This window comes from Phyllobates terribilis, unplaced genomic scaffold (assembly GCF_046119375.1).
Source record: "Phyllobates terribilis strain yellow unplaced genomic scaffold, ASM4611937v1 Scaffold_2__4_contigs__length_985480577, whole genome shotgun sequence".
Classification (NCBI taxonomy): domain Eukaryota; kingdom Metazoa; phylum Chordata; class Amphibia; order Anura; family Dendrobatidae; genus Phyllobates; species Phyllobates terribilis.
The window spans coordinates 399,994,895-400,014,050 of NW_027362762.1; the positions used below are offsets into that span (position 1 = coordinate 399,994,895).

Genomic DNA, 19,156 nt, shown 5'->3' on the forward strand with positions numbered 1-19,156 from the left:
ACTTGAGCACCACGGTCCTCCTCCTCACTTCATGACAATTGTGTCTCGTCATCGTCCACCTCTTGCGACAAATTGCCAGCGTCGCATTCCTGTGGCTGTAGCTGTTCAAATATTTGGCCATCGCTACATGGGATCTCCTCTTTCACCACTTCAAGCGGAGCAGGCGAGGGGCCCAAATATGGAAATGGACCAGTGAACAGCTCTTCAGAGTGTCCAACTGTGGGATCAGTTGCTGTCTGACGACACTCTGCATGGTGGGAGGAAGGAGCATCAGGGTGAGGAGGAGTATGCGGTCGAGACTCACGGCTACTAAGACTTGACCGTGTGGAAGACAGACCGGAGGTGGTGGTGCCCAGGTGACTGAAAGTATTATCTGCTATCCAATTAATAACCTGTTGACACTGATCAGTTCGCAATAGTGGTGTTGTTGTGCGCTTCCCTAGTAATTCGGTCAAGAACTGGGAGCGAGTAGATGTGGCTGTTGGCTGTGGCACATTTTCACCTTGGCCACGGCCCCGAACCTCTGCACGCACCATCACCAGAACGTCCAGTTCCACGTCCCTTGCCACGCGCCTTGCCCATTGTAAATGAAGTAAAATAGCTTCCACTCACACTATCAATGGCAAAAGGGTAATAAAAAGGAGATTAGAACCGTGGAAGAGGAAAACCACAGTTCTAGTTCTCTGGCCTACACCAGAATCTTTTAAACAGATATATTTGTGTCTGAACAGTCAGCGAGACACTGAAACTGTTTTTTTTATGTAAAAAAGGCAAAGAGGTGGATTACACCCAGATTTGAACCGTGTAAGAGGAAAACCACAGTTCTAGTTCTCTGGCCTACACCAGACTTTTTTACATAGATATATTTGTGTCTGAACAGTCAGTGAGACACTCAAACTGATTTTCTTTATAGAAAAAAGGCAAAAAAGTGACTAATGCAGTGTTTGTTGGTATAACCACTGCGCCTCCTATACAGCCTGCCTGATATCTGGGATGGATATTAGTCCTCAGAAGGACTGTTTGTTTGATTTTGCAGGCTTTAGAGACCGTACACTACCTATTTCGCAGTATAAATCTCTCCCTAGCTCAGCAGCACTCTCCCTACACTGGCTCACATGAGGACCGCCCCAGAAAAGGAAGACCAAGAGTCACCTTGGCTTCTGAGGATAAGTTTATCCGAGTTACCAGCCTCAGAAATCGCAGGTTATCAGCAGCTCAGATTAGAGACCAGGTCAATGCCACACAGAGTTCTAGCAGCAGACACATCTCTTCAACAACTGTTCAGAGGAGACTTTGTGCAGCAGGCCTTCATGGTAAAATAGCTGCTAGGAAACCACTGCTAAGGACAGGAAATAAGCAGAAAAGACTTGTTTGGGCTAAAGAACACAAGGAATGGACATTAGACCAGTGGGAATCTGTGCTTTGGCCTGATGAGTCCAAATTTGAGATCTTTGGTTCCAACCACCGTGTCTTTGTGCGACGCAGAAAAGGTGAACGGATGGACTCTACATGCCTGGTTCCCACCGTGAAGCATGGAGGAGGAGGTGTGATGGTGTGGGGGTGCTTTGCTGGTGACACTGTTGGGGATTTATTCAAAATTGAAGGCTACTGAACCAGCATGGCTACCACAGCATCTTGCAGTGGCATGCTATTCCATCCGTTTGCGTTTAGTTGGATCATCATTTATTTTTCAACAGGACAATGACCCCAAACACACCTCCAGGCTGTGTAAGGGCTATTTGACCAAGAAGGAGAGTGATGAGGTGCTACGCCAGATGACCTGGCCTCCACAGTCACCAGACCTGAACCCAATCGAGATGGTTTGGGGTGAGCTGGACCGCAGAGTGAAGGCAAAAGGGCCAACAAGTGCTAAGCATCTCTGGGAACTCCTTCAAGATTGTTGGAAGACCATTTCTGGTGACTACCTCTTGAAGCTCATCAAGAGAATGCCAAGAGTGTGCAAAGCAGTCATCAAAGCAAAAGGTGGCTACTTTGAAGAACCTAGAATATAAGACATATTTTCAGTTGTTTCACACTTTTTTGTTAAGTATATAATTCCACATGTGTTAATTCATAGTTTTGATGCCTTCAGTGTGAATGTACAACTTTCATAGTCAAGAAAATACCGAAAAATCTTTAAATGAGGTGTGTCCAAACTTTTGGTCTGTACTGTATATATATGTATTCTGGTGCTGAAATTGCCAGCAGGTGCTAGAATGAATGGGCTGAGCACTGGTCCTCCTTCTCCACCTTGTACTTCCAGTCCACAGTATACAGAGGTGTTTCTGCTGTACTGAACAGTTCGGCAGGCGGCACTAGTGCGTACTACAGCATCCAGTATAAAAAACAGATGTGGCACAGTATACATTTTTTACAATGGAGTACCATTGGCAATGGATGCCACTGTACGACATCCATGACAGCCTTTCATTAGATGAATACGTTGGAAGCTTTTCCTCATATGCGTTTAATGGAAGGAAAATGCATTGTGAAAAAAGTCTTAACGAAACGTTAATTAAAAACTGTGGGTGTTTTTAACACCAATAGTGGATCTAAATGGGGAAGAAGCATAGAAGATAAATGTAGCAAAAATCATCAAAATCTCTACTAAAGCCATTCCATGCGCATTAGGATGTCCGCCACAGGTGCCCGATATTGACGGGTTCAGTTGACACTCTAATGTGTATGGGTGCGCCAGCTGATGGTCGGGGTACATGTCGATTGGGCATGTCCGATTTAGGATCGCTTTGTTCTCCCTGAGATAAGCTGTTGGCAGTGGTGTCTGGCGGCAGTTGTTTCATAGAAAACACAGGAGCGCCTCTGTGTATGAGAGAGCTGGCCGAGATGGCTGTCGGTCAAACCATCATTCAGCTGAGAGCCATCTAATTTGTATAGGGGCCTTAACACTGCATTGTGGATGTGGCCTAGTATGCAGCTACACTTCTATTAATTGATTTGTTCTAAAGCATACACGTCAAACTCCAAATCTGGCCCTCAGGGTGGTTTTATTTGTCCCGTGACTCCAGAACCACCACTCCTATGTGGGGCCCATTATACTGTATGGAGGACTATGTGGAGCCATTATACAGTATGGAGGACTATGTGGGGCCCATTATTCTGTATGGAGGACTATGTAGGGTCCATTATTCTGTATGGAGGACTATGTGGGGCCCATTAATCTGTATGGAGGACTATGTGGAGCCCATTAATCTGTATGGAGGACTATGCAGGGCCCATTATTCTGTTTGGAGGACTATGTGGGACCATTATACTGTATGGAGGACTATGTGGGGCCATTATACTGTATCGAGGACTATATGAGGCCATTATTCTGTATGGAGGACTATGTGGGGCCCATTATTCTGTAAGGAGGACTATGTGAGGCCCATTATTCTGTATGGAGGACTATGTGGGGCCCATTATTCTGTATGGAGGACTATGTGGAGCCCATTATTCTGTATGGAGGACTATGTGGGGCCTGTCATTCTGTATGGAGGACTATGTGGGGCCTGTTATTCTGTATGAAGGACTATGTGGGGCCCGTTATTCTGTAGGGAGGACTATGTGGGGCCCGTTATTCTGTAGGGAGGACTATGAGGGGCCCATTATTCTGTATGGATGAATATGTGGGGCCCCATTATACTGTATGGAGGACTATGTGGGGCCATTATTCTGTATGGAGGACTATGTGGGGCCATTATTCTGTTTGGTGGAATATGTGGGGCCCATTATTCTGTTTGGTGGAATATGTGGGGCCCCATTATACTGTATGGAGGACTATGTGGGGCCATTATTCTGTGTGGAGGAATATGTGGGGCCATTATTCTGTATGGAAGACTTTGTGGGGCCCATTATATTGTATATTGGTTGTCCCACCACTTTGTCCAAGTTTTTCATTTTGGCCCTCTGTGTGTTTGAGTTTGACATCCCTGTTCTAAAGTATATTTTGGACTGCTTTAAAGATACCCTTTCAAGTCCCCCAAACAGACCCATTTTCATTTAGTGCTCCAATCCTGCACCCATGTCAAATCCTTGAAGACACAGACAATAGTTAATATATTGCTCTCCTGGACGATGCTAATTAACTTGGACTAGTGCTAGTCCTGGGGGGTTTGATTTACCCAGAAGAGTCTTACCTCAGCCTTCCAGTGGGCATGATTGACGTCCTCCTTACTGGTCCTGTCATCTCTGCAGTGCAGTGAGGAGGACGTTAATCGTGCCCAGGGGTCTTCATTACAGCATCTGAGGCCGGACTGCTCTGGTGAGGTGACACCCCCTGGACATTGGTGCTCTATCATAGCAGCAAGTAATCAAATACTCACCTTTTTATAGTAAAATATATGCTCGACTTGTTTTCCAAGATCATCTTGATAGTGTGAAGGTCATATGTTGATGGATTTTTAATGACTATATCATTTGGGAGGCCACATACCACAACAGCAGTGGGGTCTCCAGCCATCTTTTCATATGGGATGGGTACTGGCGTTGTTCTTCCTAATGCCTTACCTTATTTGGAATAAAAAAAGGAAAAATAATACAGAATAACTAGTATGACTGAAATGCATTCAAAACCACTTGGAGAAGTTTTGCGCATTTTTTGCTTTTGAGCCAAATTTTAAAATATATCAGTTGCAGCTTTTACATAGTTTCTAATTTGGAAACATGGAGTCTCTTTTAACAACACACACACTGTAAAAGACCAGAAATTGCCTGGAAATAGAAAATATGACTGGTTTAGACTTAATAGTAATTTGCCATCAGACAAATTCAATTGTATAAAATCAAGCTTTTATGTTACACATATTTTTTTTAAAAAATGACTATGTATATATATTTTCATATAACTATCTACATAAAAAAAATCTGAAATGTAGCAATTTTCACATTGGCCACTAGGTCTAATATCACACTGTTGCTTCCAGGTTGTTACAGAAACTTTCAGCAGTCTTATTATCATCACAGACCGGATTACAATGAAGTATTAGGCTAAGTTCCCACAATGAGTATTTGGTTCATTTTTGATGTTGCAGATGTTTTGCAGCATTTCTACTCCATTTAGTTAAATTAGGCTACTTACATTTTTGAGGGGTTGTTTTTACATAGGTCATATTTTTTCTCTTTTTGGTACGTCATGTTATAAATAAAGCCGCTTTGTTTTTGATACTTCTTGTTACTTGGATTTCATAGAACTTTATTGATAAAGTCATGTGCGAATTATATGCATTTTTTGTGAATTTCCATTGCGTTAACGCACTAAAAACACATATGGTTTTTTACATTTGGATTTTCCTCAACTCATTCAAATCTATAGGGAAAATCTGCAAATATAAAACATTATTACAACAAGAAAAATTGATACGTTGTGGATTTCAAAAACGCAACGCAAGCCAATTTACGCTGCGCATAAAAAAGCAGAAAGGGAAGTTAGGTTATGTTACACAAGAAGTCTATAAGACGTGTGGGAACCCCATGAGGTTTTCAGAAGACCCTTCAGGACACGCCGAAGACTTTTGTCCTGAAGCATCTTTTTTTTTAGCTTTTTAGGCCACTTTCTTAGTGTTTATTGTGAGGCCTTTGGCCACCAATGTTTTTTTTGTTTACTTGTCCTGTATAAACTATTGAGCGGTTTCCAAGTGAAGAAGAATGGTTAGGTCACATCATAGCTTTGGAAACATAAAACAATTAAAAAAAGCTCAAAAGTATGAACCTAAGAACAGCAAGTCATTTATACACTGCAGTGCATAAGTTCATTCCTTATAGCCGTTATTTAGCGCTTTTTCAGGCAGGTTACAGTTTTTTGTGTACGCAGCCAGAGGTTTTTGTATATGAGTGGCAGTCATCTCTTTAGTGTACGGAATAACAAGAATTATTCTATTAAATAAAATGAATGGTTTAGGCTGTGTTCACATTTGTGTTGTGGCTCCTGTTTAAAAGAGAAGCCATGTCACAGTGCCAGATCTGTCATACAGAACATAGCTGCCGCATCTGACAGCCCCAATGACTTACAATGCTTCTTGCGGTCAGGGTGTTGTTGTGGTGCCAGCTATTTTAGTCTCTTGACAGCAATGTGAACAGAACCTTAGTAAATCATAAGAAGAAATGTTTTATGAGTACAAATGATTACTTGCACAATCCCATATAGCACCAATAATATTTCCAGGCTAGGAACATACCAACACTAAGTTCCCCCAATCAATGCACATAATTGGATAAGGGATGGAGTACGCCTAAAATTATGTATACCAAAGAACGACTATGGAGTAACCACAAACCACTAAAACAAAATAAATTAGTTTTCATTGAAAAATATATTTAAAACACCATAATATACCATTAGAAATAGTCTCAAAAGGAGGAAGAAAGTACAAGAGGAAATCCAACCACCCATAGTACATTAGGAAAAAAACTATTCTCATCAATTTCATAATAGTGGTATGAATATGAATATGGCTGCGCCCTTTTATCTTCTGTAAAATGGCTGGCAATGTGCGCATGCGCGTTGTAACCCTCACCATGTTTGCTTCCGCCTGGAACATCCGTAGAGCGACGCGCACATGGAAATGACGTCACCGAGTTAGTTTTAACCCACATGCGCGCGCCGTAAAGATGACTGATGGCAGAAGCATTATATCTGGTCTGCGGTGCTGATGTGCCAATTAATTGGCAATAATGAAGGAGCCTATATTAACTAGAGCAAGGCATCCTACAGTGCACTATCCCTTGGGAAAGTAACAAGCAAAACGCGCTACGGTGCAGCAAGGAGGCATCTCTGGCATCATCAGTAAGTTATATATTAGACATTGATTTGCGCATGTTCACTAGGATACGTATGTGCACTTATTTACTCTTCATAGACTTATCTGAGGTTGTGTTCATATAACCACTATTATGAAATTGATGTGAATTGCTTTTTTCCCGTTGTACCATGGGTGTTTGTACTTTCTTTCTTCTTTTGAGATCATTTCTAATTGTATATTATGGTGTTTTTAATATATTTTTTCAATAAAAATGAATTTATTTTATTTTGGAGGCTTTTGGTTACAATTCCTCAACTAGAATCTGTGGGTCATTTATGATCTGCTTAGACAAATAGGGCAATAACATGAATATGATGTTTATGGCCATTACAGTCTGGAGAAGATACCAACAGGGGCTCTCAGATATCATATTTTACAAGCAACAGAGGAAACTGGGTGAAAATTAATGGTGACCCCTGCTAAGATTAACTATACATAAACTATATATAATATACATTACAAAGAAGCACAATAATGCATCGTACCATAACAAAGACAGAACAAATCCTCAACACATTTCTGGAGTGACTCAATCTCCGCGTGATTCGATCTCAATCTAAGCGTCTTCGTTACAGTTTCTGACACACAAACTTCATCCAAATTGCCTGCAAGATATCCAAGGATAAGAAGTATAGAATTTCTACCATATGTGCTACTTTTTTTTTTACTGTGCACAAAAGTTTTTGAGAAGAATTATGGAGCATCATTGCATTTAATGTTCCAAAATACTCACAATACTGTATGAAATCGTTCTGCAGATCCTTCCTGGAATCAAAGAAGGCTTTTCCTTTCCTGCTGCCAACAACCAATGCTTCTGAATCACATACAGCAATGCATGCCACTTCTGCCTTCACCCTGGCAAGCTGCTTGCACTGCAGAGAAAAGTGGAAAAATTCAGATTAACTGTAAAAGAATACAGCAATATGTTATATATGTGAAAACATTTATAACAGTTATCATTTGTTATATATCCATTGTGCGGGGAGGGGGGCTCTGCAAGTATCTGCCTGCAGCTAGCTATGCTTTCCTGCACTTTTCTCAGATCTTAATATGAGCCAACAGTGTAAAAAGTTCCTGACTACTCTCTGTACTCCTTTACGGGTGATTTCCACTACTGTATAACCCCTTTTAATGGGCCCAGGAAGGTGATAAAAATATACTCACATCACAGACCAATAACACTGCGCCGTCAGCCATTCTGTTGGGATCAACTTCTGGGGGGGTCATCCATTGATCGCCTGCAGCGTTCAAATTTGGTCAGAGCACAAAGAACACTGTTTCTTCCAATAGGAGGAAATGTGAACTCTGCAGACAGTCAGTAATGCTGATTGGCTGCAGTATTCGTGTCCTTGCCGGATACTGATCCCAGCAGTCTGGCGGAGATGCAGTGCTGATGAAGCAGGAAACATGATCCATTATGTTCTAGAGCTATTCTTTTCTATTCAAATAATCCTGTAATACAGTGAAGCAGCTAGAGAGGGCCTAAAAGGTCCCTAAGACCCAAATAAAAACAACTATTAAATGGGTGGTCCGATACCAATAATGCCCTTCATAAATATCTATTAGTGATGAGTGAGCATGCTTGTTACTTGAGATTTACGAGCATGCGCAGGTGTTTTCTGAGTATCTTCGGTGTGCTCGAATGTTATGTTTGAGTCACTCCCGTGTGCACGATTTGCGACTGTTTGACAGATTTAATACATGTGGGGAATGCCTGTTTGTTAGGAATTCCTCACATGTATTAAAGCTGTCAAACATTTACAAATCATGCACACGGAGTGACTCAAACATGACATTCGAGCACGCCGCAAATACTCAGCAAGCACCGATGCATGCTCGCCGAAAGGGTTAACAGAACACGCTCGCTCATCACTAATATCTATCTTTAACAACTAACCACTTTTGCATTTAGCTTTATTATAAAATTCCCTACCATTCTCCCTATCCTGCTATTCTCTAATGTTTTTACTTCCGTTGAAGTTTTGTTTGAGGGAAGTTTAAATGGGACATCACAGGAGGATGGCCCCACAACGACTTTCCCACAGCTTCTATCCCCCCCTCCCGAAACAGTACGTCATATAAAAGTGGTTAGGGCTTAAAGATACATATTTATAAAGGGCAATAAATGTATCAGACAACCCCTTTAAATATCAGTGATAGTTGGCCCATTTCATTCAATTCTAGAATGGGAATTCTGTGTGGGTGATACTAGAAGGATGTTAGAAACCACCTCAGGGCTTATTAAATGCACACAGCCTGGCGATACAGGTATGGAAAGAGAATAAGCATGTCCTAAAGTTTACTGACCAAATGGGTGAGACTCAGTTGTGGGATAACCTCGAATTTCTGCAGTTTAAAAAACTACAGGACCCTATATTCTGGAAACGATGTCACATAGCAACGCTAGACCATGTTATTGAAAATGAAGTTTTATTGTCATTTAACATGCAAATTACTTCTTCAGAGAGGAAGAGGACTAGATCTCTAGTGCCACGTATTGGAAGTAGTCACTATCGACCCTTTAACAATCCTTGTTATGTGACTTAGGATAAAAGCCAAACCAGAATCTCAATTTGCAGACACGGTGTTTCGGGGTACTGCCCCTCGTCAGTGCAAAGTATGAGATCTGATTTGGCTAGGTGATAGCCTTAAGACTGGGATCTAAGGGGTAACGTTTCTCCTTGTGGAGAATGACAAGCCAGGCCTGGCATGTCAGAGTGAGGAGACTTATACGCCATGGATGGTCCACTGACGAGGGGCAATACACCGAAACACCATGTCTGCAAATTGAGATTATGGTTTGGCTTTTATCCTAAATCATATGGCAAGGTCCGTTAAAAGGTCAATAGTGACTACTTCCAATAGGTGGCACTAGAGTTCTAGTCCTCTTCTTCTTGGAAGAGGCAAGTTGCATATTTAATTTCTCAGAACAGCATGAAAGGCATATAAGTCTCCTCACTCTGACATGCCATGCCATACCATATGAAAATATTGTATATAGAAATAGGGGTGTCCCCAAAAGTTCCATAAAGTCTGTGGAAATGGTGTAACTCACCTCTAACAAACTTTATCTCCTAACACACTGACTTCCTCACTTTCGCGTTATATACCCTAGTGTGCTCCAGGTTCATTCATATATGTGATGAGCTCCCTGATTTTTCATGGATTAAACAGTGTACCCTTGTGTTTGGTTAATGTGTACTTGGATCTCCATTACATCTATAGAAGTTCGATGCATCAGATGAGTGCAATGATTTCTACATTAATTTATTCTACTGTATAGTAGTTATCATTGGTTAATATATGATATAAGACATTGTATGGTAATTAATATCCTTAGATATCTGTAACAAGATCAGAATTTGTACCATGCACTGCATAACTGTAATTTTTATTATGAAGAATTTTTTTCAAAAAAACGAATTAAAAAAAAAGATCAGTGATAGTTGGAGGCCCTTATGGAAAATCTGCATTAGGACTCGTAGACAGGCAAGCACATTTTTCTGTAATGCATCATAGGAATATGGTTTACCATTGACTCCAAGGATGAGATGAAATGTTTAACTGCTTCTTTCCTTTCCAGCGTTTCATTGTACATAGACAGTATGGCTGATGGGAAGTTCGCCATTTCCCTGTTCAAAAAAAAAATGCAACAAAGATTACACTATATACTAAAAGTAGTCACAGTTGTTAAAGGGTTAGTCTTATTATCATATATTGATAAAATGACAAAGTGCTTATAAAAACAAGCAACTCTGCAATGTACTCCTTATTAAAAGTCCTCTTCATACTCAAGAATGAAGGGCTCTTTAATTTTATTGTTTATTGTTCGTTGCCTACGTTACCTGCCACTGCTGCATTGTATGAGCTGGTCAAATCGCTGGATCTGGCCCGTCACAGTGCCCCTGTGCCGCTGCTGCCCTGGAGAGGCAAGGTGGCTCAATGACATCGCTGGTCTGATCTGTCAATGAGGAGTGCTGCAGGAAGTCGGGAGGCAGGAGACCAGTGTGCTCCTGAAGATTCAGGGTGACAAAATCCCTTTAAAGGGAACCTGTCATCACGATTTAGTATGTTAAAATAAAGGTAGGGTCTTCGTGGTGCTTTTATACTGATTTAATAGATACCTGTAAGGAAGAAATATGCATCCTGGTTCTTGTTTAGTTCAAGTTTGAAGTTTTTGTGCAATATCCTCTTCGTGTATCAGGGCGAGACTTTGTGGCGGGACTGTGGGTAGGATTTTCAGATCTGCCGCGACCTCTCTGTTTGTATGAGCCTCCTTTTCTAAAGTTTGCGCTAGCGCCGCCCCTGCTGCTTGGCGGCACCTGCGCATATTTATCTCCCAGTTGTAGTCAGCAAAATGGCGCCAATGGCAGTGCATACGCAGATCGACATCTGAATGTCTTCAGTAAAATTGAGCTGGGTACGGCGCATGCGCAGATTCAGACCTCAGCTCAATGACGAGCCGAGATCTCAATCTGCGCATGCGCCACCACCGCCACTATTTTGCTGAAAAACACTGGGACATGAATGTGCTGAAGCGCCAACAGCATCAAGGGAGGCGCTAGTGCGAACTTTAAAAAAGAAGGCTCGTACAAGTGCAGAGGGGCCGCAGAAGAGCCGAAAACCCTACCCACAGTCCCACCCCAAAGTCCTGCCCTGATGCACGAAGAGGATATTGAAACAAAACTTCTAACATGAATTAAACAAGAATCAGGATCCGGATTTCTTCCCTACAGGTATCTATTAAACTAGTATAAAAGCACCATTATGGTCATACCTTTATATTAACATACTAAATCGTGATGACAGGTTCCCTTTAAAGGGCTTACATTACATTCTTAAATAGGCAAAATTGCAAAGTGCTGGTAAAACAAGCAACTTTATAATTAACTTTCTACTAGAAATAGTCTAGGGTCTCAAAAACGGAGGGATTTTTAATTTTATACAGCTCATTGCCTAGGTTATCAGCCACACTGCAGTCTCAGAGAGGCCGGTTACCTAGTTGGGAAGAGCGCTACGCTTTAGTGCCTCCTTGCACCGCTCTGAAGCTCGCTGGATAGCTGGATCCAACAGCTTCTCCCCTACAGCAGAGGTAAAGCTAACGATGGTAGCAGCCTTGGAGAGCGCACAGTTAGGTCCAGGAGCACGACTATGTCACTGATCCAAATTGTCAATTTTCAGGAGCAAAGCAGAAAATCAGGGGATGGGAGTGGTGCACTTCCGATAAGAGAACGTTAGAACAACCAATTGATGCCTCATGTAATGTCACGTCACGGAAATTTGCAGATAGCTTAATTTAGAAAATAGTTTGAATTGTTACATCCTTTAAAAGAAAGGACCGATTAGTTCAAACTCTTTTACAAGTCAAGATATCTGCACATTTCTTGTGTTATTAGATGACATCTTTCACTGAGGCAGTGTAATTTTAGGGCTACGTTACAGTTGAGGGCCTGGTGCGATTATGCTTGATTGACAGTTCGGACCAGTGGTTTCGATCAGCTGCTGGTCCGAACGTTGCACTTTCCTATGCTGCCACTAGAGGCAGCGCTGTCTCCGCAGCATTGGAGGTGTGCAGAGGTCACTGAAGCTGAGCAATCCGGCCAGCTGCAAAGCAGCGCTTACAAGCTGGACAGAAAAGAGCCTACAAGTGCTGAGCGCCTTGTCTGGAGCCTGATCACCGCTATCAGAAGTTCCCTATGCTACAATCAGTAAATAATAAAATAAAAAAAAACAGTTTGAGAACAGAAAAGATTTTTTATTTAAAAAAAAAATGCAAACAGTTTGCAATTTTAGCCATTTATAATACTTAGAGCAACCCTTTAACATTTCTTATAAATGTAGAAAAAAATACACAGATCTATCAAAGTAAAATAAATATTAGATATAAATCACGGACCTTTAGAAATATTCCTGCAGTAAATGTAAAGTTGTCCAGATTATTAATAATAATAATAATAATAATAATAATAATAATGTGTTTCATGGTGATTATTACATTACAGCTTCATAACCAAAAACCACTGGACAGTGATTGGTTGCTGTAAGATTAAGCCCCGCCCATGCAGATCCTGACATCCAATCAGGAGGTTTGTGGCTCCGGGCCCTAGCTCTGAGCCTGGTGACACTAAGGCTAATGTCAGTGCAGGACTACATGTTACCAGACAGCCCCCAATGTCTTACCTGCACCAGGAGCTTTGCAGCAGCTGTCAGGGATGTGAAGAATCTGCTGTGGTGCCGCTGTCCACGCCCTCCACTACGGGCACATGGCAGCCAGGGCTCACACTGTATTCCTGTCACTGTACATGTGACACCCCAGGGGTCTGGTTGCCACAGTAATAGAGATATTATGTCTGAGAGCAAGTGGGAGGTTTCTCTGGTCAGGAGCCCTAAGCATGCAACACGGCCCACCCAGACCTGGGAGGGGAGGAATCTGCCCTTATAAACTGGGTCTGGGGCAGGATTAGTGAGTGAAGCTGCAGACAGAGACAGAGCCTGCAGAACAAGCAGAGCAGTCAGAGCCTAGAGAGGGAAAGTGAGAGCAGGAGCTCTGTAGGAGCAGCAGCTGAAGGCCAGGGGCTGTGAGCAGAGATATAGCTCACCCTGGCTGAAGTTACTAAAACCGGACACAGGAGTCCGAGGCTGTGGGGACTGATATATACCCAGCAGCAGAAACCAGCCGGCAGGGGATTCCAGGTCCTCTGGCCATAGAAGCCCGGAGGCTCAGTCACAAAGAAGGGACCAGCGCCGCCATCCAGGAGCGGAGGCTAACAGAAGGCCCCAAGTCACCAGCCATACGGGTGAGCACCACACGGTATACTCAGAGACGTGGGCTACTTGTAACCGCTGACAGCAAGGTAGCCAGGAAGAGTGCAGATAAACGGGGAGGCCTACAACTCCACCTGGCCAGGGGAACTCCTGCTTGCTCGCAGACTGACCAGGCCCCTTATACTAGCCAGTACTCCCGGGAGGGTCTGCCTTGTACCATCAGTAAAGACCCTGAACTGCACCTCACGTCTCTGTGATTCCTTGCCGCACCAGCACCATTAGCACTGGGACCCTCACACCATCACTCCCATCATCTCTCACATTAGCTGCCCTGAGGCAATACTTCTCCCGTGGGGAGTTATCCCATACTCGGCTGCGCAAACAACATCAGCCTCAGCGGTCGGCAGCGCAGCAGCGGTCCCCACTGACCGCAATCCATGGGTGGCGTAGTCGGACATTTGCTATACATTAAGACTGCCACTGGTTTGACCACCCTGGGCACGGACCGGGTCACCGCCACACGGAGACTACAACCCCCAGCATTCTACAACAGGCCCGGTTCCGGGTTCCCCTGCACAACACAGGCCCAGGGGGCGCGTCATACACACTCACCTCCTGATTTGTTTCATTCTTTTTTTCCTCTATTCCTAGCTTACTGTCCAGTCGGAAGAAATCACGCATGCTCGTTTCCCGCGCTGCACCCTGGGAGTTGTGGTTCTTAATCACAGTAACTGATGAGTGTAATAATGGTAGAGGGACTACGTATCCCAGCATCCTCGTGTGCTGACGCGACGTGCGGTGCTAGAGAACAAAGCAGCAGGAGCTGCCGCAGCCTCAGCTGTGATATGGCTGTGCACACACTGCACGGGCGCTCTGCTGGGTCGTGTACGGTGGGGGGCGTAGTACCGAAGTACGACTCCCATCTGTGGCCTATACACAGGGCTGCTGGGGATAAGCGGCTACTCGAATATTCAATGTGTTACAACTCTTGGTATGGGGACATACTAAAAGGAATGAAGAAAAGGAATAAATAAGAATGAACCTAATAACTTATAGGTCCAAACATATGGAGAGGTATTACAGATAGCTTGTGCATCTTGGACATGAAATGAACTTGAAATCTATGTAGATAATGGAGAATGAACATATATCCCATATAAACAGGTGTATATTATATTCCCTGTACTTGATAGGAGGGGAATGAACATATAATATATGTAGATAATAGGGGAATGAGCACATATCCCATATAAACAGGAGTATATTATATTCCCTGTGCTTGATAGGAGGGGAATGAACATATAATATATGTAGATAATAGGAGAATGAACAGATATCCCATATAAACAACTATATTATATTCCATGTGCTTGATAGGAGGGGAATGAACATATAATATATGTAGATAATAGGAGAATGAACACATATCCCATATAAACTGGTGTATATTATATTCCATGTGCTTGATAGGAGGGGAATGAACATATAATCTATGTAGATAATAGGGGAATGAGCACATATCCCATATAAACAGGAGTATATTATATTCCCTGTGCTTGATAGGAGTGGAATGAACATATAATATATGTAGATAATAGGAGAATGAACACATATCCCATATAAACTGGTGTATATTATATTCCCTGTGCTTGATAGGAAGGGAATGAACATAATATATGTAGATAATAGGGGAATGAACATATATCCCATATAAACAGGTGTATATTATATTCCCTGTTCATGATAGGTGGGGAATGAACATATAATATATGTAGATAATAGGGGAATGAACACACATCCCATATAAACAGGTGTATATTATAGTCCATGTGCTTGATAGGAGGGTAATGAACACATAATATATGTAGATAATAGGAGAATGAACAGATATCCCATATAAACAGGTATATATTATATTCCCTGTTCATGATAGGTGGGGAATGAACATGGAATATATGTAGATAATAGGGGAATGAACATGTATCCCATATAAACAGGTGTATATTATATTCCCTGTGCTTGGTAGGTGGGGAATGAGCATGAAATATATGTATATAATAGGAAATTAACACATCCCATATAAACAGGTGTATATTATATTCCCTGTGCTTGACAGGTGGAGAATGAACATGAAATATACATAGATAATAGGGGAATGAACACATATCCCATATAAACAGGTGTATATTATATTCCCTATGCTTGATAGATGGGGAATGAACATATAATATATGTAGATAATAGGGGCACGAATACATATCCCATATAAACAGGTGTATATTATATTCCCTGTGCTTGGTAGGTGGGGAATGAACATGAAATCTATGTAGATAATAGGGGAATGAGCACATATCCCATATAATCAGGTATATGTTATATTCCCTGTGCTTGATAGATGGGGAATGAACATATAATATATGTAGATAACAGGGGCACGAATACATATCCCATATAAACAGGTGTATATTATATTCCCTGTGCTTGATAGATAGGGAATGAACATATAATATATGTAGATAATAGAGGCACGAATACATATCCCATATAAACAGGAGTATCTTATATTCCCTGTGCTTAGTAGGTGAGGAATGAACATGGAATATATGTAGATAATAGTGGAATGAACAGATATCCCATATAAATAGGTGTATATTATATTCCATGTGCTTCATAGGTGGGGAATGAATATATGTAGATAATAGGAGAATGAACACATATCCCATATAAACAGGTGTATATTATATTCCATGTGCTTAATAGGTGGGGAATGAACATATAATATTTGTAGATAATAGGGGAATGAGCACATATCCCATATAAACAGGTGTATATTATATTCCATGTGCTTGATAGGTGGGAATGAACATATAATATATGTAGATAATAGGAGAATGAACAGATATCCCATATAAACAGGTGTATATTATATTCCTTGTACTTGGTAGGTGGGGAAGGAACATATAATATATGTAGATAATAGGGGCACGAATACATATCCCATATAAACAGGTGTATATTATATTCCCTGTGCTTGGTAGGTGGGGAATGAACATGAAATCTATGTAGATAATAGGGGAATGAGCACATATCCCATATAATCAGGTATATGTTATATTCCCTGTGCTTGATAGATGGGGAATGAACATATAATATATGTAGATAACAGGGGCACGAATACATATCCCATATAAACAGGTGTATATTATATTCCCTGTGCTTGATAGATAGGGAATGAACATATAATATATGTAGATAATAGAGGCACGAATACATATCCCATATAAACAGGAGTATCTTATATTCCCTGTGCTTAGTAGGTGAGGAATGAACATGGAATATATGTAGATAATAGGGGAATGAACAGATATCCCATATAAATAGGTGTATATTATATTCCATGTGCTTCATAGGTGGGGAATGAATATATGTAGATAATAGGAGAATGAACACATATCCCATATAAACAGGAGTATATTATATTCCATGTGCTTAATAGGTGGGGAATGAACATATAATATTTGTAGATAATAGGGGAATGAGCACACATCCCATATAAACAGGTGTATATTATATTCCATGTGCTTGATAGGTGGGAATGAACATATAATATATGTAGATAATAGGATAATGAACAGATATCCCATATAAACAGGTGTATATTATATTCCTTGTACTTGGTAGGTATGGAATGAACATGGAATATATGTAGGTAATTGGGGAATGAACACATATCTCATATGAAAAAGGTCAACGTTGTCTCCTAAATTGCTCTAAGACATTGAAACTGAATTACTGCAATAGAAACATAAGAAAGCGCTACAAAATGTGCACATGACATTTCAAAAAAATTTACTGTAATATTGATATGAAAAATTACAGTAAAGGAAAACACTTAGCACATACATTGGCCAATATATGTGTGCCCAACTGCTAGCGTCAAGGTCGTCTTTCATTGTTGGGTCCCTGTCCTGTTTTGTCACCTCTCCTGGGCTGAAAGCCTACAATTTATGGGTCAGGAGTGGACCAGCTTAAAATCACCTGAGGCTGAGGCGGGAGGGAATGCACATGCCAAAAAGAGAATTAGACTAAGCGCTCATACTCACATGGGAGAAAAAAAACATTCTGATATCTGGACCGAAAAAGCGGACAAGTGCTATGCGATTTTCATGCGAGTGCCATGATATTTTTCACACCTAGCATCCATATGCAATGCGTTTTTTTTCTCTGCAACTATTATTCTCCAATCATTTACAGGACCATTTACACTGTTCTATGCTACAGAATGGTATTGTATCCGTAAAAATTGGATGGCATAAAGATGGTCCGTATGCCATCCGTTTTTTTTCTCGCACCCATTGACTTGCATTGATGAGTCTCATCCGATATACGCAGCAATTCGCAGCACGCTGAAATTTTTTTCTCAGTCCGATTTCAGCTGAGAAAGAAAATCGCAGATGAGATGTAACTCATAGAATAACATTTGTCCGAGTGCAATCCGATTTTTCTCACAAGTGAGTATGAGCCCAAATAGCGAGAATGGCCAGCACATCCTAACAAATGTGAACAGGAGCCAACTAAAAAAATTCAAACTATAAAAAGAGGTGAAAGTTGTCTCCTAAATTGCTAAGAGTGATTGCTCTAAGACAATGAAACTGCATTACTGCAATAGAAACAAGAAAGCGCTACAAGGAGACAACTTTGACCTATTTTTATAGTTTGAATTTTTTTAGTTGGCTCCTGTTCACATTAGTTAGGATGTGCTGGCCATTTTCGCTATTTGTCTACATATCTCATATAAACAGGTATATAATATATTCCCTGTGCTTAATAGGTAGGGAATGAGCATGGAATATATGTAGATAATAGGGGAATGAACACATATCCCATATAAACATGTGTAGATTATATTCCCTGTGCTTGATAAGTGGGGAATGAACACTGAATACAGTGGTGGCCAAAAGTATTGGCACCCCTGCAATTCTGTCATATAATACTCAGTTTCTTCCTGAAAATGATTGCAATCACAAATTCTTTGGTATTATTATCTTCATTTAATTTGCTTGCAAGGAAAAAACACAAAAGAGAATGAAGCAAAAATCAAATCATTGATCATTTCACACAAAACTCCAAAAATGGGCCAGACAAAAGTATTGGCACTCTCAGCCTAATACTTGGTTGCACAACCTTTAGCCAAAATAACTGCGAACAACTGCTTCCGGTAACCATCAATGAGTTTCTTACAATGCTCTGCTGGAATTGTAGACCATTCTTCTTTGGCAAACTGCTCCAGGTCCCTGATATTTGAAGGGTGCCTTCTCCAAACTGCCATTTTGAGATCTCTCCACAGGTGTTCTATGGGATTCAGGTCTGGACTCATTGCTGGCCACCTTAGAAGTCTACAGTGCTTTCTCTCAAACCATTTTATAGTGCTTTTGGAAGTGTGTTTTGGGTCATTGTCCTGCTGGAAGACCCATGACCTCTGAGGGAGACCCAGCTTTCTCACACTGGGCCCTACATTATGCTGCAAAATTTGTTGGTAGTCTTCAGACTTCATTATGCCATGCACACGGTCAAGCAGTCCAGTGCCAGAGGCA

General features: G+C 41.3%; 1 protein-coding gene across 1 annotated transcript in view; it reads right to left on the bottom strand.

Annotated features, from left to right (window-relative positions):
- Positions 1-4,318: 4,318 nt before the first annotated feature.
- LOC141245967 (general transcription factor II-I-like) overlaps positions 4,319-19,156 on the bottom strand; it is an 88,934-nt gene continuing 74,096 nt past the window's right edge. The window contains exons 2-6 of the mRNA XM_073669103.1: positions 10,643-10,718; positions 10,330-10,429; positions 7,531-7,669; positions 7,283-7,402; positions 4,319-4,506 (exon numbers count right to left, since the gene is read on the bottom strand). Of these exons, the coding sequence (XP_073525204.1) occupies positions 4,319-4,506; positions 7,283-7,402; positions 7,531-7,669; positions 10,330-10,429; positions 10,643-10,718 (623 nt within the window). The remainder of the gene's footprint in view (positions 4,507-7,282; positions 7,403-7,530; positions 7,670-10,329; positions 10,430-10,642; positions 10,719-19,156) is intronic.